At 36.4% G+C, this 27,223-nt stretch overlaps 1 protein-coding gene across 2 annotated transcripts in view; it reads left to right on the top strand.

Moving 5' to 3' along the window:
- The first annotated feature begins 644 nt into the window (after positions 1–644).
- LOC117418513 (cGMP-dependent protein kinase 1-like) overlaps positions 645–27,223 on the top strand; it is a 141,357-nt gene continuing 114,778 nt past the window's right edge. Inside the window, exon 1 of one of the 2 annotated variants that reach the window (XM_034031650.2) lies at positions 645–1,357. In XM_034031650.2, coding sequence (XP_033887541.1) covers positions 1,092–1,357 — 266 coding nt within the window. In that variant the 5' untranslated portion in view covers positions 645–1,091. Of the gene's footprint in view, positions 1,358–11,643; positions 12,219–27,223 lie in introns of those variants that run through there. The other variant, XM_034031648.2, reaches the window with a different exon arrangement.

Raw genomic sequence — 27,223 nt, 5'->3', positions numbered from 1 at the left:
CCTCGTATAATTACATGATATAGCAGCAGCCTTCAATACTAAAAGCAGTTTAAGCAAAGGTCACTTGTAAATCAGCTGTATATTTCCTATAATTTATATAAACTTTGTTAATGAGTTTACTGAGTCGTAAAATACACACCAGACTTTACAAATGCAACTGTACTCTGCACCGACCGTGTCCAGTGATAAGCTGGCAGTCACACGGGAGGGAGCATGTGGTAAAAATGGAAGCAAGCATTTCTTATGACAAATTTCACTTTTACAACGGCTATTTGTGTACCTTTCTGGGAGGACGGATTCTGCGCCAACTAGTCATAAGAGTTTCTTGTACATACATGCACTCGATCTTTCAGAATAAAAGGAAAAAAAGAAACACAATAAATTGAAGTTTGTAATTATTTCACACGCTAAAGCTAATGCCTTTTAACGCCAATTAACACATGGCGTTGACAGAAAGAAAGAGTGCGTTTGAGTTTCTTTTGACCCGTGCAAATAGTCTCGGAGTATTATTAAGCGATCTGAAAATATTGTCTTCAAGAACTGGATCTTGTTACAGAGCACTGCGTCACCCTTTGGATCACATGGTAATTGCTGCTATTTCAAGGATCAAGTCTGGGACTGCGAGGCACAAAGGTTTTTTTTCTTCTTTTTTTGCCATCACTTTGTATTGGTGTGTGATAGACACCGGCACAGCTGATGGTGGTATCGTTGCTGCTCTGTTCAAACACTTAGCTCAGTGCTCTCTCTCAGCTTGAGCTTGCTCGAAGTGACTCTCACGGTCTCGGGAGACGGCGGCAGCTCTAATTGGTTTCTCAATGAAAGATATTCACCAGCTCCCCAGAGAATCTGTGGATTAGCACTCAGCATAGATACATCACTGGCTTTTTTTTCCTTTTTTTTTTTTTAGACATCTCATATCCTTTCCTTGCCTTTTCAGTCCATTCAGCAATAAGTATAGGTGGATCGACCAATTCTCACATTAGTGCCAGGTCTACCCCTCTGAAGCAAGAGGGTTTATTCACACGGATTCAACCAGATCTCAAGGTGTGTGTGTTTGCGGGTTAAAAAAAAAAGTTTGAACAGTTTTGAAAATGAGTGATCTGGAAGAAGACTTTGCCAAAATCTTGATTTTAAAGGAAGAGAGGATAAAGGACTTGGAGAGACGTTTGGCTGAGAAGGAGGAACAGATTCATGAACTGAAAAGGAAACTGCACAAATACCAGTCGGTATTGCCCGTCACTCAGATCATGGGACCCAGGACCAGGCGGGCTCAGGGAATTTCAGCTGAGCCCCAGAGCTTTAGATCCTTTCAAGACCTCACCAGACAGCCCTTTAGGAAATACACTAAGTCTGAGAGGTAGGGCCATTTTACCTAAAGACAAATTGCATATTTGCACAGTTGGACCTTTTTATCAGTAATTCAAAAAAGTATTTAAAAAACTTGCTTCTCAAGAATATATGTAAATAATACGTTATCTATGGTAATACATTAACTACCGCCTAGTTATACAAAATGTATAAACTATATTTTTGTTCTCAGTTTTATTTCATACAGCTTATATAACTTAAACAAAAAGCAACTCGCTTGTTGCTGTCCAGCATCTTTAAAAACAGCAGGGCAAAATTACTCCCCTCTTTGCTTGTCTTGTCTTCCTAAATTGGCTTAATGTTTCTGATTAAAAAAAAAAAAAAAACGATGATGCAGCTTTAACAGGAGAAAATAACCTAAGACATCAGTGAGTTTCATTGATCTGATCCATCATTAAATCCCCACTGGAAATTAAGTAGAGGAAGTACAGGACATTATCGGCTTTTAGATGGAAGCTGAGAGCAGAAATGCATATTTAAGGATATGTAATACCCCATTAGAAATTGCTTTGTGTGCCCAGTCCAATACATTTTCTCTTTTTTCTGCTGCTGTTTTACATATCTATTTTGTATTTACTGAAGTGTTCGTTTGCCCATTTTTGTTAGTAGGCTACATATCTAAGGCTAACGCAGATAAGAGGCACTTCAAAAAGAAAACCCAGCCACAGGAGTGGTGACAAAATAGCTGTATTTTAAATCGCTGCAACGTCGCCAGTTTCCATGGAGACTGGTGATATTAGAAACTAAATAGACGTGAATGGACACTTTTTTTTCTAAGGGGCTGAGGTGCATATTTTCATAAAGAGACATAATGATTGTTTTTGTTGGCGTTCAGGTGTGCATAATGTTATAATTGGGGCGTGACAGATATAATTAAGATGACAAAGGATGCTTTCTTATTAAAAACTGGATATATCAACATCGAATATGCTCTTGTACCGCTTAATAATGCAGAAAATGAACGTGAATGTATAGCTGACTCATTGACATATTGTTTGCATGTGTTGTTTACGCAGATATGGCCCACAAATCTAACAGGCAGATACATGCAGACATCATGATGTGACTAGATTGTTTGAAGAACCTCGCTATGTTTCCCCCACTATCCAACTTCATTTGCAGTTTTCAGTAGGCCCTATATACAGCACTACAATAGCTTAGACTATTTGGTCATACATTGTTTTTAATAAATACAATTAAATGTTTAGTGTTTTAAGTTTTACGTTCAACTTAATTTGTTAACAATGCATTACATTTACATTATTTTATAAAAACAAACAAACAAACAAGGAAACACTGATAGGACCTGTGTGGCATAAAGTGGCCTTTTTTTAGGCATAGCCCAATCGTTTATTTTTGTATTATTATTATTATTATTAGTAGTAGTAGTAGTAGTAGTAGTAGTCGTAGTAGTCGTCGTCGTAGTAGTAGTCGTTGTAGTCAAGTTGTAAAATGTCACGATGGTGTTTTTGGGCTGCAGCAAGTTGACCATTTATTGAGTGATTTGAGAGGCTGCAATAACAGCCTGCATGGAGCTTATTGTAAGAGACAGCTGTTAAAGCTACAATACTTTCAAATAAATTTGCAGCTTGACCTGCTGTCACTCCATTAGTGTAAAACGGAGCGCGTTCGATATTAGACTCTTAGGTCAGCTTTCTTTTGTGCAGGGTTAGTTACTTTAGTAATTCATTTCTCATATGCAGAAACAAGAGTATCAATAGAAAAGACCTAGCACCATTCAAAACGACGTATAGGCCTACCTTTACCTAATTGTTCCCCCTTAGCTTTTGGCAAAGCCCCACATATAAATTACAATACAAACTTTATTATGGCAAAGTTTAAACAGGGTGTAATTGCTTGTCAAATGTAACATTATGAATGCCATAAATGACAGTAAGAATAATTTGCATTATTATATGTGATGTAATGTAAGTTAGTTTTAAATAAATATTTTGATATCAACTTTGTAAATTCCTTAAGAACTGTAACGGTAAATAAGTCGATATAAGTACATATGATGAAGAACATGAGCTGTTTTTTTTATTCTTCTCTAATAGTTGTTAGTTTTGTGCATTTTTGGCATAGATCTTATTTTGTGGGAAGGGATGGCTAATTTAATGCACAATGAAGCAGACGCTGTGAAGTGGTTGAAAGTTTAGGGACCCATTAAAACCACAGATTGTAGGAGGATTCAGTAACCACTTACCCTTCTCAAATGACACAAGGTGAAAATGTGACAGCTGTCCATATAAACTGACAATGCTTTGCGGATAGGAGTCGGCTTTCCAACTTTATATATATATATATATATATATATATATATATATATATATATATATATATATATATATATATATATAAGCCATCCTTCCCGCACAACTGCAGTTTCTAAAACGGTTGATAAATATTTGATGCTGGATGGAGCCAGAATGACTGTTTTCCCCCCAGTAAAGTCCAATCTCTAAGTGGAGGCTGTCTGGTGTAGTCTGTCCAAGGCATCTATCAGAAATGTTTGGAAGAATTAAAAGAATGAATGGAGCTTAAAACAACAAATTCATTTTTTTCTATCCCAATATGTTATCGCTAACAATATACAAAACCGATATTTATACAATTTTAAAAAAGAGAGAAAACATGATTCATCTATGGTGAATACACTTCAAGGAAAAGGAATGTTGAACGTTTTTACCTTTTTTGCATAATTGATTGTTGCTACTATACATGCATTTGTAAATATGAAGCGTTTCCAATCATTAAAAAAGTGCCCGTGGAAAGTATATGTATTTACTGTCTGTATACACTTAGATACCCGATGATGTTTCATATGGGCTTCTCATAAAGTTAACATCATTCAAGTAGGGCCTACTGGAAATGCTTGCTTTAAGAAAAAAGAAAGCTAAATACATTAGGCTATGAGTGATAAGTAGGATACGAAGAACATATTTTAGCTCAAACATTCTTGTAATGGCAGTATTTTCTACACCAGACGTCTTTGGCCACTCCCTGTGCGCGGGTTTAATTAGTTTACTGGTATTTTAAAGTGCCTTTACGAACATATTAAAAACATAAATAACAGAAAGGAAAATAATAATTGAACAGTACACGCTGCAAGGTCATAGGGAAAGGTATACATTAACACATAGGAGTTTATAATTTTTTTTACATATTGCTTTTGTTATAACAAAAAGTACCCACACGGTGGCAGTAATGTTTCATTTTTGATCCTGTTACTGTAATGTTCTATGCGCATTCATTTTAAATATGTATAGCTCTATTTAACTAACAATAATCGAAGTGATATTGTTTAGCGAGTTTGGACCTTTTTCGCTATTTAATTCAAGAAAAATTGCAACTTGTCGACTTTAAGATTTATTAACAGGTAACGTGTCTTGAATTTGAATGGTTGAATGGGGCAAGGACCAGTGTATGATGCTTAGGTGCAATGCAGAGGCCTCAAGGGCAGGGCTAATTACTCATCATTTACGGTTTAGAATTCCCATGTACTCTCGCTGTCTGATCTTAGGGAGATCACCGAGATCTATAGTTGTTCAGTGAAGTCATTTGAAATATTTCAGCCTTGGCTGGTTTTACATACTACCCAACAACGTTACCTTAGGTAAGGTAGTAGATTCGTGTTTACCAGTCTGTAAATTATAGTATAATTTAATTTAAAATTGAATACTTGGTAATAAAATTACATATTTTTTACGACTTGTTTATGGTACTGTAAACCTAAAGAAAGAAAAAAAATGTATTGGTATACTTTATGATGATGCACTTTTAATCTCATTTATCAGCAAACATTTCCGCAGCTTTGGCTCAAATTGCACGCTTCATATAACTAACTACATTGCCTGCAGTTTTAATTGAGCGTTTGTATCTTTTGCTGGATGGAACTCCATTTAAATGAAATTATTATTTTTCAAGATGCTACAAATACCAGATCAAAATACTTGAAAAAGTACACTACGGTTTCATTATCCATAACAAAAGAATGTTGTCTCGAGTACCATCGATGTCTGAAAGGTTGTAGGAAATGAGTAATGCATTAAGACAAACAGCATTTGCAATGGACCTTGTGGGTTCTAAGGTTCGAAGTTTTTTGGAACTAAACTTACACCTACATATGCATTTGCTCTTGCTCGGTTGTACAAGGCCCTGCTATCTAAAGTGGTCGGGTTTAGAACAGATAGTTCCATTAGTGCATATTTTCACCACATCGCAAGGGTATTGACCGTTAGATCCTGTTTCTATTGATCCGATTCGGATAGGAAGGAAGTAAAACAAAAAGTGACATTTAAACCCTACATTTAAATTAAGATGCTTTCAAAAGATAGGGATGGAGGAGGAAAACGTTACTTATTGATTGCATTACGTTTATTATCTGCAGGTGTACCATGGTGTAATATATATATATATATATATATATATATATATATAAAATGAGTAGTTAGAATAGTGATAATTGAGGCTTGCAAATCGAATTTCTTACCCAAGCATTATAAACTGGCCCCCTTCCGCGATCTTTTTCTCCTTTAATTCACATAATTTACGCAACAATAGGAGGTGCAATTACATTTATGCAGCACGCGGGAGAGGCACTCCTCCTTTTCCATCGGAGTGGGATCAGCCAGGCAGAGTGCCAGCAGGAAATAAACCAAGACCCAGCAACATGCAGGACAGTGAACATCGTCTTATAAAATACAGGTGGTTATCTATATTTAACAAATAGGACAAGTCTACAATACACATGGCTGCGTGGGGTTTGCACTGTTCAATAAAAACAATACATGGTTAATTACAATTCAAAAAAAGTGCAGTGCTGCTTCAGACAATCGCGGAGACGGGGCTTACTAAAAACAACAATACAACCAATACTTTAAAAACTCCCCGTCTCCAGCACTCCTCCAAAATCCCCAATGACTTTAAAAAAAATACTATAATCTAAAAACAGTTAAACACACACGTAGGGATACAGGAAACGCAGCAGGAGCCTCGTTCTAAATATCGGCGGCTGTTCTCAATCATTTTTCTCCCCAACCCACCGCCGAACACAAATAAGAACAATTCCTTCTCTAATCCTGCTGGCTGTGCGTCCAACCTCCACTCCAGACAAACCCGGGTTCACGTCACATTGGACCAAAATCGATCTCTCGAATGGATGAAATCAGGAACTTTTATAGCAGGTGCTCAGCTTCTTCAAATTATTCAATTAGCACCTATGGGGGCAGAGAACGGGAGAGCATGCCGTGCCAGTGAGATCTGTGCAAATCACAAAGTAACGTGTCAAAATAAACGTGCTTTATAAACGTGTTAACATAAAACAAACTAACAAACATTAAATCAAATGTGACAAATTAAAACGGGAATATACTACAATAACAAAATCAGTCGTGGCTAAATAAAGTGACGTGGGTCACCCAGTTACATTTATATGAATAATTTTGTGTCTACCAGTGACGACGTGATAGCGTACGCTGTTTATCAAGCCGACACACAGGAACCTCCTTTCTGATCGCATCGCTTTTTATCACACACTTCATAAAAGAACGTACACAGCCAACAGGATCTATTTTACTTCAAAACTAACGTTGTTTGCTGACATGATAGTAGAGGATGAAATGAGGTGAACATTTTATTTTCCAGAAAAGCCTGAGAACATTAATTTGTTGTGCCATTTGCCCGACTGTTATACTGTATGTAAACTGTGATATCTGTAATATCCAATATTTAAACAATCATGATTTAATCTACTTATTAATGCTTCCGAAAGAAACATGTAAAGTACATTTGCCTGCCAGTTACTTCATACTACAACAATAATAAATGTCATTGTATAGCTAAAACAGTGAGTACTTACCCATACCGATCTTTCTGTCTTAATATTGAGGGGACTGTTTTATAAACACTTCAGATGAAGGATTTTTCTAATTTAAATGTACAAACCTTATGGAAACAGAAAGTAAAGGACCCATTAAGGACACTGGATTCTTGACACATTGTAATAACAATTTTGCTTTATTATGTTTATTTAAACGATTCTGCTATAGTAAGCTCTAGTAATCATATACACTATTTCTTATCAATTCTTATGTTGCCTGATATTTGTAACAGTACAGCAGGTTAAAAATAATTAAATATCAACAACATTTTGGTTGTGTTAGAACCCTGCAGGACCTCATTAAAATCACTGATTGTACTGCATTCAAAATACACAGCAGCAGAGAAAAGAACAATGTATGTGCATGTCAACCAAACCAACCTTTTATTTTTACTCTTGGAATTGTTAGTCTAATTATTTGCTCATAACAAGCTGGCTGAATAAACCTAGAGTATGTTTCATTCCTTCTGTTCTTTCGACACCTATATCCGGTGGTCCATGAATTCATTATTGAAAGTTAGTCATTTCGGATGAACGAAGAATTACGACCCCAAGGCAAATACCATTAACAACATGTTATATCATGAGATGGCAATTCATAACATATGACATTCAGAGAAGCCATTGATAGTATTGTGAGGGTAACGCAGAACACTAAATCTATACTTAATATTCAGTTCTTACTATCGATTGAGGGGTTTGACACATTTTTGCCATTACAAATTTGGTGTCGGCCCACAGTGAGCACGCAGGATGGCAAGTTTGCAAAGTATTTAAATAGTTTTGGAGGGATACACAACCGTTCTTCATTGCTTACGGACACCAATTCCTTCAGGGAAGTTGGGGGTGGAAATGTGCAGCAAAGTCTATTCTCCCATAGACTCATTCCTAATAAAGTGTCATTTGTAGTGTTGGAGCCAATGCAGCTGTCTATCAAAGTCTGTCAGATCTGCTGTCTTACCCATTCTGACTGAAAATAGATAACGGGGTATGCAACTTTGTACATGTGCAGCTATATTACAATGTTCGTGTCAAGGATTAACTTTTTGTAGATCATAAAAATACACAAGGAATACTGTCTTTTGATTGGGATAAAAAAAGGAACCTCTTTTATATTTTACAATAATTGTATAATAGCACAATAAAACACTTAGTGCATCAGTACTATTATGAACCCTAAAATAAAAATAATTTTTTTTGAAGCGCAAGTGGACAGTTCAAATATATTTCAAGCTATCCCTGAGACACTTCGCTGCAGGGGTAAAAAAAAACAAAGCCTTAAGATTCGATTGGTAGTGACAGGGATTCTGAAGCATCAATATAATTCTAAGGAAGACTAAAAGCAACACTGACTTAGTGACATTTCTTTTCAGGACTGCTCCCAGCTCTCACTCTCTCTTTGTTCATCGATCTCTTCATCTTCACATAGAATTTACGGGACTGTCTGAGCTTAGGTCCCTTCATTTGTGGTACATTACAACCGTAAGTCAAAGTCATTTTAAAAACTGACCTTCACATTCTTGAAAGACTTAAGGTACCTCAAAATAATATAGGTGTTCTGTATTTCCTTTTCTAATTCTAAATTCTCATCATCAAAATTCTGAACCTTTTTTATTCATGATTTGCATGTGGTTACCAGGACTATTCTTTTAGCTTACCTGATATTAAACATATTGTAGGCCTATATTTTTTTCACCAGGCCTGTAATGGTTTGAATGGTTGAAACTTATTTCTATAATTCATACATTGGGCCCAATAAAACTTTTAGCATGGGAAAAAAAAAAAACATTTTAATAAATTAATGTATTAATTCAGTGCTGCCCAAACACGGTCCTGGAGAGCCCCTATCCAGTAAGTTTTGTAGGTCACCCTAAATTGCTAATTTCTAAAGACTGGGAACACATGGAAGTTATTGATCAATTAAGCAAATAACTTGTTCAATTAAGGGAGCTCTGGTCATTGGGCCAGTTTACATGCTGAGAAAATCTCATGACTTGTTTACGGTCATGACTTATTTAAGGTGGTACGGTCTGGATTACAATTTTAGTTAGTTTTGGTTTATGTTTGAATACAAATGTAATACATTATACAAAAATCAAATACAACATGAAGTTTCAAAGCAGGAATTGATAAATTAAACAAACTAAAATGATCTAAAATTATAACCACCTTAAATAAGTCATGACAGTAGACAGATAAGTCATGACATTTTCCCAGCATGTAATCCAGGCCATTGAGGGCTGAAAAGGGTAGTTCATTTTTTGTACCAAATGATCTCGAAATGACTTCATTTAATAAATCACCTGCTTAATTGATCACAATGAAATTGTTCCAGGTGTTAAGAAATTGATGATTAAAGGTTACCTATAAAACCTGCTGGATAGGGGCTCTCCAGGACCGGGTTTGGGCAGCACTGTATTAATTAATGCATTAAAAAGAGAGAATGTGGTATTGTTTTTTCATTTGATCCAATTCATACATCTTCAAATTTAAAAAAAAATCTGACTTTTTTGTAGCCACTTGATTCTCAGTGTTGACCACAAGAGGGCGCTTTTGATACGTCTCAGTTGAGTATTTCATCACCCATTAAAGCAGATTTAAAGCTATGAAGTCTATTTTAACAAACCACAACAGACTCTAGTCCGAGCCTCGGCAGTCAAAACTGACCTATAATCCTAGCATGCTTCCGTACTAAACACTTTTAGTATTTACAGTATTTTACAGATTACAGCATTTTGCTATCTTTTCAGTTAATAATTATTTTGTCCATTTAGGCTAATAGCTGCCAGTGTGCGATGCACTGCTGTTACACATTCTGACCTGTGTTTATAAGCTCTATAACCACACATTCAGGTGAGACATGTACTAAGATGCTTGCTTGCATTGTGCGTGGTGGCCACTTAGTGCCCAGCCTCCACCCTGTTACACAGGATAAGAAATAGTAATAATTACTCTCCAGGTAGCGAGATTGTGTATCTCTCTGCATGCATGTCCTTAACCAGCAGTGGGACATTCCATTTAATAAGCTGCTATTTCTCACATAAAGTAATTAGTCAGTTTGCGTTGGCTACACTTTCATTGTCTTCACACTGTTACTAGTTAAACAATAAGCATTAGTCCAAAATAAAAATGAACAATAAAGTTATGTAAGGAAAAGCCTTGTTCTGGTGAACACTTTCGGTACATTCTTTAGATTTATCACAGCTCGCTGACGACTTGCCATAGCACGTGCATTTGCACATTTTCTGAGTTTGGATGTTATTATCTGATCCCATAATGCAAGCATATATAACATTTAATAAAGATAAGTGCATCAAGTACACTCTTAGAAAAGAGGGCTCCTGTGGATGTTCTATATACAATCAAGAGCATGGATGCCAGCAAGTAACAGACCATCAACTGGTGGATAACAACTCCTAATGGGTATTGTTTGGAATTTCGGGTATATGCTGCATCTGACAATTGCTTATGTTTTGCAAGCAAATACTCTGCAGGCAATCTCTGTGAAGGGTGGTGTGGAGAATTTTTTCAACCATTATTTATTCATTTTTTTGGGGAGGTTATAATCAATACAGTATATTTCAAACAGAGCCATTAGAGTCAGTGATAAATTATGTTATTTAATTGTGTTGCTGGCAGAAGACAATGGTTATCTTTGAAGCGTTATTTTAATATAGTAGGCCACTATTCTAGATCTATTGCACTTTGCATGATGTAACCCTGGCAATAGGGCCTTAGAGCGTGGTTATTACTGATAGTCTGTAAGCACTTGACTGTTCCCCTAATTTCAAATATATAATATCATGCAGTTGCTAGGACAGTAGTAGCACACCCTGCTAAATAAAATAAATAAATAAATACAACATCAAAAGAATAGCAATCGTGTTCAAAGCAGTTTTCCTTATTACATGGACATATGTAAATTAACTAATTGAAAAAACAAAAACTAAAACAAAAAACAAACCCAGACATGATTGCAATTATAAATAGGCTGTTGGGATATTTAAATAAGTGATACTTAATTATTGTACCCCTCTGATGTCGGGCCGACTGTACGTACTTGAAGGTACATTTTAAAATGAAACCAATACTGTGATGTCTCATTGCATTTATAACAACGTTCAGACAGTTTATAATTGGCTACCGGGCCACTGTATTGTGTGTGTGTGTGTGTGTGTGTGTTTTTTTTTTTTTTTTTACTCATTTATTAATTTCAAAATCGGTTTCTATTACGATACCGCTTGTCCAGAACCGAAACTAACATGGTAGCAGGACGTGATGGCTTTGGGTGGGTTGAGAAATGTGTTCACCAGCGCCTATGACTCCATAGAATTGCATTGTCCTTTGACATCCTGCAGGCGCCTCACTCGCTCCAGTCTGTATCACAGCGACTGACGTATAGACAAAAAAAATACTGCTATGTGAAACGCCACATTCTGACGCTGCAATACCAGAGGGGATTTTTTCTGCGATACATGCGTTTTAAATGCTTTCGCAATACCTAGGTGGTATTCTTGAAACGTCGCAGGCTTTTCCGCTGAAGTCAAACAAGGCTGCCGAAGGATTGCTTGTAGGGGAACTGAAAAGTTGCTTCAAAAGTAGCAAAAATACTTTTGGAAAAGTTGCTATTGCTCAGGAAGCCGTGCGTTTACAGTGCAATGGGTACATTACGGGATCTCCAGTATGCGCTGCAGGAGAAGATAGAGGAATTGAGGCAGCGGGATGCGCTTATAGACGAGCTGGAGCTGGAGTTAGATCAGAAAGACGAGCTGATCCAGAAGCTCCAGAACGAGTTGGATAAGTATCGCTCTGTGATCCGACCGGCTACACAGCAGGTCCAGAAACAGACGTCGTGCGTCCTGCAGGAGCAGCAGAGGACCAAGAGGCAGGCAATCTCAGCTGAGCCCACCGCCTTTGACATTCAGGACCTCAGCCATGTAACCCTACCCTTCTACCACAAGAGTCTACAGTAGGTTTGCAAGTTCTGTAGAATTTTCTCATTCTACATATATTTGTATGTTGCGCATTGTTGGTGTGTAATATTAATATTACACAGTTCATGAACACACACACACACACACACACACACACACACACACACACACACACACACACACACACACACATGCACGGGCTTTTACATTGTCTAATTCATTTTCTGAAACAATTACCGATATTGTTTGAACGTTGACTTTTTTTTATCTTCTACAAACGAATCTCTTATAGGAGCCAATGTTTGTCTTTCTTTAAATCCTGCAATATTATGTGTGATATCTTTGTAAAATATACCCCAGGCCACAGGGTTTTCTCTGCTTAATCTTTCTTTTCAGCCCCCCAAAGTATTTCAAAGTTATTGATATTAACTGCATTAAACATGACAGAGCAATGAGCTTGGTGTTCAGAGACCGTTCTATAAGCAGATTCGTGTTTGTGTAATTAGCATCTTATCTTCTGCCAACCACCCGGGCAAGCTCTTGTTTTTCCGGTCTTGCTTTTTCTATACTGTTCATTCACACCTGAACTACTCTACAGTGAGCATGTAAACCATCATTGTGTGGTGGAAATCGTTAATCCCAGTGTGTAGCTTCAATTGACAACATGCAACCTCTGAAAAGCTTCAAGCTGCAGTGTCCCACAATTACGTTCCTATTTAAAATGAATATGATCTCTTGGTCTGTTTACTATCTCATCTTTTAAACTTCTGTGCACCAGCCATTATTGGCTTTTCTGTCTGCTAACTAACTGTCTCTACAAGTAGAGTAGCTCCTGCTCCTGCTAGTGCCTGCAAAAGCAGATTATGGGTGTCATCTGTCAGCTCAACAGTAGCTCAGGGCAGCAACATAAAAATGTAAACACATAAACAAGGGTATCTGCTTTTACCCACAGGCTGCTTTTGTTATTCACATTTGTATACTAACACCTGGTAAATGACCATTAAAGATGTTTTTAGGTGAGGTAAAAAGAAAGACACTGGTTATGCTTGAAGGTTATCTCCCCTGACAACCAAGATATAGGGAGGTGCCCTACCTTACATGCTGTCCTACTATAAATAAAGTTATTCAAAATAGACAATCAAAACAACCAGGATTCCATTTGTAAACATGGGAGGAAGCAGGCTTTTTAAAAGGCTTTTAAGTATGGAAAGTCATGTCTTGTTTACTTTCATTATATACAAGACTGATAAATAAATATAGAGAACTTTAAATTAAAAGGAATACAAATCTAACTTGCATGGTTGTAGAGGGTTCAATAATGCCAGTGGTTTTATCCAACATTGAGGAACCATATCACACTTTAGAGTTTTACATATAGAACATACCAATGTGGCTACATTGCTGTGCGTTATTTTTGTTGTCATGAAAAGTTAATTGTCAGATCTTTTTTTTTTTTTTTTTGACAGAGTGCATTCTATTGCTAAGCACACTGTGTGTCATGTAAAATGAATTATATTTATAAAATAGGGATATTCACAATATTTTAATATGGAAGTAAACTTTTTGCTTCGATGCGGATATATGAATAGAAGGAGAATGCACCTCTCTACACCCAGCTCACCTGTTGGAAGAGAGGAGTCATACTGCTTTCGGTTACCCCTCTAGCGCACACTAATGATCCAATCCTTTTTTAGCACGCGTGTGCATCACAATCTGTAGATTATTTTATAAAATATGTTGACAGTTTGTGAAGACACATGTGGTAAGTTTGTAGTCACCCCCCATTCACCCCAAATCCCTTTTTGATTACATACTTATCCTTCTGTATATTGACAGCTCCACAAAACAGCACACAGATAAAGCATGGCGGATGTTTGATCTTCCGTAGCTGTAAACAGATAGGATTGATATTGTGTCTGTTTTTTCCACAGTTTGTTGGGGAAAGGCTTAGTTTATTTTTCTGATAACAGTGTTATTGCATTTCACAATACATTATATGCATAACAAACATTATGCAACCAAAATATAATCTATGAAAGGACTCACTTGGTACTATTTGAACAACTTGTGCATAGAATCAGAAGATGTTGAACTTGTAGAGAAAAATGACCCTTGTTAGCCCTGTAAGCCTGGATACTGATAGGATACAATCTAAAGTTATTGTAATACACTGCTGACATTTCTTTATAATGTTTGGGATAAGTAGAAAATGTAAACGTAAGCTTTTTTTTTTTTTTTTTTTTTTTTTAAGTATCCCTAAAGTCTAGGAGGATTCAGTTCATTATAAATATAAGTATTTTCTATTCCATCCCAATTATATTCTGATCACTGCATACCTAATGTCCTATTTAATTAATGGAGCTGTTCAGTCCTGTTAATTTTATACCCATGAAAATCAGACATGGTTCACTGCATACCATAAGTGAGGTTGCCCCAAAATATTTTGTCATATTTGAGTCAGATTTTATTTCATGGAGATATAGTGAATTGCCTACATCAAATCCAGTGGCTAGCTGTCTGACTAGTAATTGCTTTCTAATTATAGTACAAATAATTAGGACATATATAATATTATGTTGCTCAGTGATTCCATGGGTACAAGTTAAGAAATACATGGCTTACACAGTTTAAACAGTATATTTTACTGAATGAAGCTATTGCTTTTTATTATGCAGCTTCCCCCAGAGCTGATTGAACAAATCACAAAGAAGATACATATCCTAAATGTATTGAGGGGCCAAATGTCATCCTTTTTTAGAATGATAGGTGTTTAGTAATGTGTTTCAAGGTTAGTACTGAGTGAACTGTAGTTCTTCATCCTTTTTCAGAACCACTGACCTCTTGGCTGTACCTTGTTAAAACACAATTACTTGCTGGATAGAGAATAATGGCTTTATTCTCAGTACATGCAGGCAACTATTATTGCTGGGGCACCACTGATTTATATTCTCTGTTGAAATCTGGGCTAAGTTGTCTTCATACTATAGCATGCAATGGAAATAAAACACTGTTTTAAACATCTCCCAGTTTAGTTGCACTGTGCCGATTTGTATGTACATTTAATTAATTTAACCTTGCCACACTGTAATATTGATGCATATTTTGTTAAGAAATGTTATTATTGAAGACTGAACTTAATTTACCTATCCCTAATCCGACCCTAATTTGAAGGTATGGTGAGAATGAACACTGAATGAAATTAAAGCTGTGAAATGATTATATTTGTAGGACAGTTCTTTCTATCAGAGATGTTTCCATGATTAGTTGCCTTCTTTGTTTCATTAAAATATATTACCTTTGTAAAATACCAAATATAATAACAATGCAGTGCAGGAAAAAATACATTACTGTGAATACAACAAAATCTTGAAATGTACTTTTGCTTTTTACGACTGTAAGTCGCCCTGGATAAGGGCGTCTGCTAAGAAATAAATAATAATAATAATAATAATAATAATAATAATAATAATAATAATAATAATAATATCAAATTACAAAGTTCAGAACTATTGTACCATTATGTAAAAGACTCATAATCGCCTTCTTACCTTTCATTTACACTTAAGCTTAATGAGCTTTTGGAGAGTTCAGTTTCTCACATTTAACTTTGTGATGACTGATACTCGATATACAGATCCCTGTCTTTCATAGTGTTTGGGAGAAGCAATGTAGGAACAGCTTCGAGGGAAAACGGATAATTCAGTGTGAAATTTCATTAAAAAAAGATAACAAAATGGTACTTGACAGGAGTACTTTAGTTAGAGTCAATCCAATCTTGGAGATACATTGAGAACAGCAGAGGGGGAGTGCTTTGATTGATGAAGAAAAGGTTGACATCCAAAATTCTCAGTTACTCCCTCCCTCAATGCTAAAACATGGTTTTGCCTGCAACCACTTCAATAGGAAAATTAAACTTTTTTTTATTGCATTGCACAGTAAATTGCATGAAAATTAGTATCGTGTTTATATTGTAAGGATCTGTTACATTTCTGTAGCACGTGACTGGATGCAGTGATGCACAGATAATAGCAGTGTTATGTGTAATGTTGTTTTCGTTTTTAGAATATTTCCAAGCTCTTTGAGTAAATCTGTGCTTCACTGTGAGGTAATGTGGAATCTGTCCATCAGGCCCCATGCTAAAGAGACATATTTTATCCTTTTAAGGGAAGCAGTTTTCAGACCTTAAAGACCTGCGGCTGTAAACTGTGTTGAGCAAAAAAAGAAAAAAAGAAACCTCAGAAATCCAGCTGGTTAATTCAGTTCCCAGACTTCTTTTATAAACAAAAACCCAGAAGACAGATTGTTAATGTTAAAACTGTCAGACCTTATTTACCACATGCTTGTAAAAAAACACCATCTGGACAAGTATGATATTAGCATTCCACAATATCACTATTTAACCCTTTGCGGACTGTGAGAATTCTACCATTTTGAGGGCCGACTGACATGACTTAACTTTAGAGCATATATCAGTCCAAATATCTTCTTAAAGTATACAGTATGATACATTTAAAAAAAAATCTGTTGCTCTGCAGAGTACTAAATAAATAATGATTTCATTCTATGATCAAGTATACCCACACTGACCTAGTTTGAATGTGACACAAAAGTTTAGAAATCCACTTAATTCATTTTTCTTTAGAAATGTCCTCATGACCAATTTTGATTGGTTTGTTATGCCTGAAGTTTGTCACACAGATATTTCACTACAGTAAATATTTTGTTTCTTTATAAACATTTTGGGCGATTTAGTATGCTGTCAAGTAAGTCTTTGTATTTGCAGAACGCATTGTGGTCGCAGAAAAAAAAAAAAAAAAAAAAAACGTTGCTAAAAAATTTCATAAAAATATCGAGCTTGATCTACAGACCGGACTAACTGTTTGATTGTCTGAAGTCTGCCGAAGGTTTTTATGCTAATTTGAAAAAAAAATAACACACTTGTCACCGCGTAGTAAGCCATTATGTCATTGAACGAATTTGATCAAAACTATAATGGGCCATCTGCAAAGGGTTAAAACAGCCAAGGCATTGTGTTTTGGTACTTGACAAACATATTCTGCTTTCTTAATCTTTTATTATGACTCCACATGGTGATGATTGAAGCAGGCAGAATCTCAGAAAGAAGTTTGTTTTATTTGGTTTTTTCTCTTTTGTTTGGATCACATGCAATGTTCAGCTACCGAGTTGTAATTACATTCAAGAGAAGCTAGAAACAATTCTCCACAAGGAAACATTCTGCATTGAGCATGCTGTATCACATGCATGCCTAGTGCTTCTGCTAATTGTTTTGATGTTTGTAATATGTAAATAGCATGTCCAAAATATTCGTGGGGCAAGGACTTCAAACCCTTGTTTTTTTTTTTGTTTCATTAAATATTTTTTAGTAATTTAGGGAAAAGTGCATTATTTTTTTGTATATTTAAAAAAAAAATCTTAGTTAGCATTAGTAATGTAATTTACACGAATGTGTCCTGGGTAGTGTCTCCTTTGGATGCCAGTGAAAATCTAAAAATTTGAGTTTTAAATATGTAATTCAAGGTGCTAAATCAGGAACCTCACCACCTTAAGCAATTGAGAAATAAATGGGTTAATATGTTTTTCCATATTCAAATTAATTAATTTACAATTGACAAACCACTTTTAATTAAGACAGTTTTTATTTTTTAATCCAACCAACATGGTCACAAGTTTTTCTATTAAAAATCAAAACACATTGAAAACAAATATTGGATTGTATGTTTTTGCCCATAAAAAATTCTAACATTCATTAACATACCTTTAAATGATGTTCTTAAGGACAAGGTATTGTTTCGAACTATAACCAGCATGGTTTACCAGAACTGTATATTGTTGTTCTTAAAACTGAACGTAACATTTCAAACAGTTTCATTTCCTTACAAAATTGTAAACATGCCCACAGAGCTGTTCAAGGCAATCTTAAAATAACCAAAAACTGTTTTACACTTTTATTTATTATTATTATTTATTTCTTAGCAGACACTCTTATCCAGGGCGACTTACAATTGTTATAAGATATCACATTATTTTTACATACAATTACCCATTTATACAGTTGGGTTTTTACTGGAGCAATCTAGGTAAAGTACCTTGCTCAAGGGTACAGCAGCAGTGTCCTCCACCTGGGATTGAACCCACAACCCTATGGTCAAGAGTCCAAAGCCCTAACCACTACTCCACACTGCTGCCCGATAAAACTCCTTAAAATGAGAAAAAGTTCCTTCCAACTTATTAACAATGAAAATATCCTTGGAAGTAAAACAACACAAATATTTAACTTTCTAGGAAAAGAAAGCCCAATTTGACATTCCATATAATTTTTATAAATGGGAGGCAATTTCAAAATAGCACTCTTCTTTTTTCGGTGTATATGTCTTTAGTTATCATTAGGGTCCTGATCTTCCTCATTTTCACTTACTCCAAGGCTTTCACACCCAACACGACAGAGCAATTGCTTGTAAAAACCTTCAATGTGGACCCTTGGAATGTAGTCATACAGAGATTCAATGTCTTTAGCTTTTGCTGCAGGTATTTTCCTGGTTCTTGTGTATTTTTGGGTCAAGAGTTTAGGATCAGCAATAGATCTCTGCCTTCCCTTCTTTGAACGAACTGACTGTAATCCAGTTGTCTGATCCAAAGGTGCAGGACACTTTCATTTTCAGTGGCTTTTCTTCATCAAAATGAAATTTCACTATTTCCCTAAACTTCACTTTTGCCCCATCTTCAGTTACCATTTTCCATTGAATGCACTTGGTCAAAGAGTCAATCTCCATAAACTTGTCCTGTGTCACATGATGAACCTGCAGAGACCTTTTTCTGCATGCTTTCTCCATGATGTCCATCCATTCATCTGGGGTAAACACATTTGTAACATGTCCTCAAACGTAGGTTTCAGTGATTCCAAAATCTTCATCAGAAGGGAGCATTGTATGACCAGGAAGGGGAAAATGATGTTCGATTGACTGAAATCGACCAAGAGTCAGCAAATGTAACCAGAAGTACACCATGTTCCAGTTCTTGTTTTGGCCACCACAGTTGTCAGATACAGCAATCAGTTTCTTGGCCTTGATACCATTAGCAGTGAAGTACTGGAACAGGCAGCTGAGAATCTCTTCTGATCCTCTTCCAGCTTCTGCTTCATTCCAAACAAAACAGAATCCCTATTCTGTGTTCAGGCAATGGATTCCTAAGTTGTATGCATACAACTTCCTCTTGTAAAATGGTGGTCCAGTGTTATGCTTTGGTGGAGGGAGTGCTTGCTGTAGGTCAAAGGTGATTGCATGAAGCTCTTTCACTTGCTTCTCTTTAGACAATTCTCTAACTCTTTTAGATTGTCTCTCCCACCCTCAGCTTTTCTGTGATGAAGCTCCTGATGTCTCTCCAGGTCAGAGGCATCCTTACCCTCGTGTTTAGCTTGTGCGATCTGCAGATGTAGAGTCACAAACTTTACATGTGTCAGTCTTGGGAATTTTAAAGCCTACATTGTAGAGGTGCAGAATTTTTTTGAACTTGTTGAGGGACACAGGCTTTGCAATATTCTTCTCAACACAAACGTGTTCACAGTATCCTTCATAAAGCGTGTAAGGTGCATCCTCACAGCCAAAAAGCATTTTCTCTGGACTGTCCTTCCTACTGTAGTGACTCTTATATGTTGGCATTATTTTCAAGAATTCTTCAACTTCATGAACTTGAAGTTAAGTCACAGCATGTGGACGATTTTTGTGATGGCCTCTTTGATCACGCGGAAGAGTTTCAGTGTTTCCTTCTTTCTTCTTTGATACAAGATTATCAATTCAGCCTCTTGATATCCCATGCATACTAGCAAAAGCCTTCTTACACACTTGAACTTAATTTCCTTCAGTGAGAGTGATGTGGTAGGAAGCACTACAGGAATGTTTGATGCTTGCACTTTTACTGTACCAACGCTTAACATCAGATACTCTGATCATGCCGAAAAGGTAAGCTGTTTGGGCATTGTAGCCATCCTTTCCTAGCTCTTCCCAAAAACAAGTGCAGATTTTTCTGCAATATTCTTCACTGACTTTAGTAAAACATTTACGTATACATTTGCAATCAAGTCCAACTGCAGCAGCTGGTTGTTTTCCTTTTGTCCCTATGTAAGCCTTATATGCCTTTCCAGAGTTTCTTTTGGTTTTTGCTTTAGTTTTCTTGTTTTTTCTTTTGTGTTTTTGAGGAAGTGAATTTCCAGCCATTTCAGAATCAGCCTTTATTTAAATTATATAATGCAAAGATTGCCCTCTGATTCATTTTGTTAGGTTTGTGACATCAGACCCGTGGCAATATCTACCTGATATCGCCACGGTTCGGAACTACAGCCTTATCACAGGTAAACAAACAAACGTACTTTTTGTCTTTTTAATTCAAAATGAATTCATAGTCATTGTATGATCACAATATGGCACTCCAGGGTATGTGTTGTTGTGGCATATCACCACTTCTTGGGTGGTTGACAGCACACCTGAGGTGTAGCGATATCACCACAACAACACAGATCCTGGAGAGGCATATTGCTTAAGTGTCAACTATAAAACATGTACAGTATTAAGCAGTCTCACAAAATTAATTGAAAAATAAAAACCTGATAATGCACAAAATTGGAATTGGAAAATCTCAACAAGCCACACATATAAAATATAAAATGGAATTTGTGTAAAATGCCCTTAAAAACTGTTAGAGCTCCGAAATGGGAATGTAATGTTTTTTGTGCAGTTTTAATAATTAAACTGCACAACACTTCATGTGATGATAAGTCGCTTGATTCCTCTTCAGGTTGCTCAGTATAAGTGGGATCTTTCACCTGGTCTTCAGACTCAGAAAAGTCACTCTGTGTGTTATATAATTGTCCTTTTTTTCATCAGAATGAATTTTAAAGGACAAGGTGACCACATTGTCTCTTATGGGCGACTCCATTTTGAAATTGTGGGTTTTCCTGCTCAGTAACTCATGAAAAATGAAGTGGTTTATCAAGTTTGCAGTGCTGCCACCTACTGGGGAATACTGAAATGAAAACTATATGATTATCATGTTTTTATACTAAAAAAAAGGAAAATGGGGGTTATCATGTTTTTCCAGGACACCCCTCTATTATGGAGTTGCCAGACCGCCTACACACACACAAGTCACACAAGTTTAATATGTATTTAGAGTAACCACTTATCCAGTTGTGAAACTTAAGCCTCTTCACACTGGCATGCTCTACCAGGGTCATACCCTACCCGGGTAGCGACCCGGTGATTGACAGAAGCAAATGCACTTGTTACAGACACTTCCAGGTGTGTATCAATCAACAAAAATATGGCTAAACAAAAACAAAAAAAAAAGAAATGTTCCTTTCAGAAATGAAACCTTCACGCTGGCGTGGCTGTTTGTTATTTTGTTGGCTTACAAACGCCCGTCCTGAATTTTGTCTTGCTCGACCCGGGTCAAAGCGTGTCGACCCACTTCCTGAGGTAGGTCTCTCTCCAGGTAGGAGTGCCAGTGTGAAAGTCCAGACATTCTTTTGAGGGTATTGTAATCTGGATATGTAATGACAGCAGGGGTCAGTGTGTTTAGGCCCAAAGGTACAAAAGGGTCCTTCCACATCAAATGGCCCAATGGTCCCGAACTAACCAGCTCAGATTCTTATGACATTGCATATGAATGTACCCAAAATACAGCTCTCATTATTTTTTATTTGTACAGTTTTTGCACATTCACTAATGGTGTTTTGTAGGCTTGCATGCATCTAGATACCAAATAATTGGTATCTAGTGTGTACATTATTTTGAGCTAAACTATGTACAGTATCTACAGTATTGTATACTGTTAGGCAAAACATCAGAAATGAGAACATCAAGCACAAGCTAAATATGCTGTGAACTGGTTAAGGTAAACTTTGTGGTTGCCTGGATTTTTTTTCAATAGGTAAATCAATTAAATGTGTACAGACTCAGATGAGATTTTTTTCTGGTTGGATAACCGATAATAAGTCTAATCAGTTAATAGCAATGTAACAGGAGCCTGATTAATCACATTGAAGGCACATGATTATTTTATTATGTTATTTAAAAAAACTAAAATGACTGATTCAAACTGCCCTAGAAATACCTTTCTGTATTTCTATAGGGGCTAGTCTCTTCAAGGGTTGGATATAAATACAATTTTACCAAACTGCATGCAATACTGTAGATACTCTATACAACTTAGCTAATAATATTTACAGTGAAACCACTATTTGCTGTTGCATCAATTATTTGCTGAATACATGTAAATCTACCTAAATGGATAAATTATAACAAAATACCATTAGTGAGTGTACAAAGATGGGTCTATTATTAAGGATAAATGCCTCTACACACCGGATGCGATGCAACATTGAATGTGTCGTACGACACACCACACCACGACAAAAAAAAAAAATACATGCATTTTTGATACGAGCCGTCCACACTGTTTGCGATGCGACGGGCGATGCTGAACCGACTCTGAAGTGACTATTTTTGCGATTTTGTCGTGCGGCAGCCAGGGAACTGACCAATGAGGAACAGCTTCCATTGTGCGCCTTCAGTAAACAATGGCGGAAGAACAACACAGGACACAAATATCATAAAGACACGGCAATGAGGGAGAACATTTGGCAGTCCATTTCCAGGGAACTGGATATAGCTGGTGTGTATGATTTTGTTTACCTTTACTGAAATAAGTATTCTGAAAAGCTAGTATGTATTCTAAATTTTTATTAGCTGTATAACAGGACTATCATACTGTAACGGTTCCTGTACCTTTAAGGGTAGGTGGTGCTGGCTCAGCCCATATATTGTGTGTGTGTGTGTGTTAGAGAGAGTACACAGAGAGAGAGAGAGAGTGTGAGACTGAGTGCACACGTATAGTTTGCGATTACTGAACTCCCTGTTTATCGACTGTACAAGTCATAAGGATTATTATTATTATCATTTTCTAGCATTCTGAATTGTGCTCGGATTAATCTGTTGTGAACAGTTCGAAAGGTCTTCCATTAATAAAGTGGATATATTTGTTTTACACCAGATTTCATGTGGCTCAGTTCTGAAAAGGATCCAAACACCATTGAAGGTCAGCCTCCTGACCCTCAAAATACGTGTTATTTTTTCCAGCTGATCATACAATCAGAGGAGAGTCGCCTCACGGTGCGCGCACCTGTTGCCACTGGTGTGAAAGGCAGTGTCGCAGCGAAAGTACCATTTTATCACAGGACAAATCGCATCACGTCCGGAGACCTTTAAGTAGAAGAATACATTTTACAATTATCATTTTTTTAGAAGACCAAACCCTTTTTTAATTGTTGTAATAAAAAACACAGTTTTATGACATTAAAAAGCGCAATTGTGTATCTGCTATTTCTTTTGGGTTCTCGGGTGCTGAATGGATGCTGTTTTTGGCCTGACATCCACTGGGGGCTCATAAGTCGGTAACCTTTTACCCTGTGACACTGACATTGTATATATAGTCTTTGTTGTTAGAAACCACAGAGAATGTGATAACTACAGTGGTTCATGAGTTCATGCAAATACAATATGGCATTTCTATTAGCTTCATTGCACTTTTTTCTACATTTGGCTCCATCACATAAGCACCTGTGGTCACTAATAATAGGTTGACACATTATTATGCTGCAGGAGAAGTTCTGTGTGTGCAGGGAGTATTAAGAAGATATTTTGAATGCTTTGAAGGATCAGTGCTTGCTTTTATCTGTCAAAGGCTCAACCCCACAGTTATAGGCCCATAACTTCAAGAATAATGAGAGCTGAGTGCTAACATTTTGGGATTCTTCCTAAAACACATGTACTGAGACGGTGATGTGAGGAAGATCCCAAAATTCTGTCGATTTGCTGTAGAATGATCCAAAAGCAAATTTTGACTGGGCCATAATTCCAGTTCTTATCTAAATATAATTTGAAGAAGAACACCTGGGATGTCATCGGATTTTAACACAAAGAAGAAGAGATTAAACAGCCAGAGATAAAAAAAAAATATATGAAGCATGGATTTTTCTGGCTTTTAATTGGACTGTTGGCTTCCGTCCTTGGGACAGCTTTTTAGTTTTTACTGGTAGCATTATAGGTATTTTTCCATCTGGTTTATATTACTAGCAGTATGAAGGATGCTGTTAAAGCTGAAAGTTATCATTGGATTCTGTGTGAATATAAACTGTAGTTGATGACATCCTGTTAGAAAATGTAATAGCTAGAAATCTAGTTATCTGCTATCTCTCATCTTACAAGACAATAGGTCAATTTCAGACTACAGGAGTCAGCATTTGAGAGTGTGTACTAATGAGCTCCCTCTCCTCATATACATATATATATATATATATATATATATATATATATATATATATATATATATATATATATATCAATGGGTTTTATGATCTAATAAAGTTGTGTAGTGACAATATGTTCATTAAATTAGGGGAAATGATCCACATCCCAGATCGTGATACAGACCTTGAAACCTGAATTGTCACTATGCTCCCCATGCATCATGCTGCCTGTCACAGAGCTAAATGTTTCTAAGAAGCTGTGCCAGATTGTTGGAACCATGGAAACGCACCTTTTAGGAGACATCTGTTATCTTGTAAGGCAACTCGTACATACTGGACCTGGACAAAACATGTGAAACGCTTGCCTTAACACGAACATTAACACCCAAGGTTTTTGAAGTACACTTGACTATTCCTCAAGGATTAAAACCTGTAATTCCTTCAAGGTAGTCTGGGTTGGAAATCTGCATTGAAATCTGTTCCCAGAATGTGTTGTCTAGGGTATGAGCACCTACTATCGATACATGCATGAAAAAAGGAATATGAGGGACAGCCCGTTTAGCATTAACACAGTTTTAACTTTTTTTTATTTTTACAAAACCCTTCTTTTACAACTTTAAAGTTAAAAACGTGACTAGCTATTGATAATGATCAGTTCCCAGTCACCTTACTGTCTCAGAGGGCAATTCTTAAATAACAGTTTGACAGTATCTTCCTGTGTTAATAATAACCGCTCAGCTGAAATGCAGTGAAAGCAGTAGACAGTGAAATGAATGGTTTCCACATTCAAGGTTAGGGTTAGAATTGTGATGAAGGAACCTCAAAAGTCATGATGTTCAAGGAAGCAAACACAACACAAAGAACAATATCTACTGAAAGAAATAACAGTTGAAAGTAACACAAGCTGAAAAAAAACAGTTCACTTGTAAAGTCATGTGGACTACTCATTTTAACAAGCTTTCTTTTGTATGCTGTCATCATGAAAGTTCAGCACACTGCCACCATGCCACCCCCCTTGCCTGACGTCTCATCTAGGAAGATAAGGTGCTGTGTACAGCTATTAGCATCACCAAGAATTTTAGGATTGAGACATAATTTAGATCTTTTATTTAACATCATGTAATCAAAGAAACTACAAAATGATATCGCAAAAGTACAGTATTTCATGTTAGATTTCAATTTTTGTCTGTTTTTTCTAAGTATGTGGAAAACTACAAAGTGATACACAATTCAGTATGTTAACGTAACATTATTCAGCAGGTTTCATTCAACTTTATGAAGCAAAATGAGTTAAATAGGGTGATAGAACACTTTTGGCCAGAGCTGTAGGCATATTTTTTTTTATTGTTGAACTAAAGCAGCCTGTGGAGATGGCTGGCTGTGCTAACAGCAGCAGAACCCTTCTGTACACTTTTAGAGAACATTTAGGTTTGTCATTATAATAAGTGAGTCACGTCTAAGTAGGATTGTGCCCCTGTTTTTTTCTCTTGATCATGTAACAGTGTAGTCAAACAATGACAGATTATAGAAAGATGTCTTATTTAAAAGAACATAATGTTCCTTGTATTTCACAATCCACGATGATAAACCCACAATATTGTATATAATCACTTAAAAACAGCTTATGACTGCAATAAAATATGCATGACTCAGGTGTTAATTTGAGAGGGGAAATTTCGTTTTGTTGCAACAATCTCTAATGATGAAACAGATATTTTGTCCTGGTAACACTATTTTCAACGTGAGATTAAAATAGAGGACTTTGAGAAAATTTATTCATGATTTTTAGAGGTAACAGTTACAGCTGATTACATTATTTAGAAGAACAGACACTTTTTTAATTGTTGTAGTAAAATAATAACAGTGGCATATGGAAGAGTTTATATAGAGAGTGCTTCAGCCCGTCACTCAGATAATGTATTTAAAGTCCTATAATTTCAGACATCCAAGACAATTGAGCCACAGATTATGGATGGAAATTGCTTATCTTTTGATGGCATGCTGCTAGTATAAGACGAGTCCCCTCCAGATATTGACATAGTTAAGTCAGTTTATTACAGTGCCAGAGCTGAGAGCTATCGTTGATCGATTTCTAACACAATTACTGGTTGCAGGGCAAATTAAAAAAATTCCTCTCTGATCGATCTTCACGAAAGGTTTGTAACATCAAGCATGATGCTGTGAGATCTGTTGTACACTTCTGTGGGAGTGTACTGCAGGGCTTTAGGTTTCAACCTTTGAAGGTTTCCTATTCTTGTTTAAATATTCGAAGAAAAAAAATATATAATAAGCATAATAGCATAATATAGCTGTTATATTAGGAACAGAGCCCTTTCCAAAATATACACCTTCTGGCAAACTGGTGTGGCAAGTTTTTCGCAAGTTTGCTGCAAACTTGTGGTGAATATTTGCAGCAAACCTGCCGCAAGGTTGCTTTTCACATGCAAATGAGGTGTTCTGGCAAACAATTGAAATAACAATAAATATAACTGGATGAAATTCATGTTGTGGCAATCTTCTGGCAAACAGTTCTGGTGTAGTAATAGCAAACTTCTGGTGAACTATTGTGAGTATTGTGAGAACGGCCATTGTGATTATTGTGATTTCCTTTTTTTTGTAGACATGCAGTGGATGTATATGAAGCATTAAATTAGCCCCCTTTACTAACCATCATTAGCCCCCTTTACTAACTGAAAATAGCACTAAAAACTAGCTTTATTC

This window comes from Acipenser ruthenus, chromosome 13 (assembly GCF_902713425.1).
Source record: "Acipenser ruthenus chromosome 13, fAciRut3.2 maternal haplotype, whole genome shotgun sequence".
Classification (NCBI taxonomy): domain Eukaryota; kingdom Metazoa; phylum Chordata; class Actinopteri; order Acipenseriformes; family Acipenseridae; genus Acipenser; species Acipenser ruthenus.
This window is presented reverse-complemented; position numbering and strand designations above follow the sequence as displayed.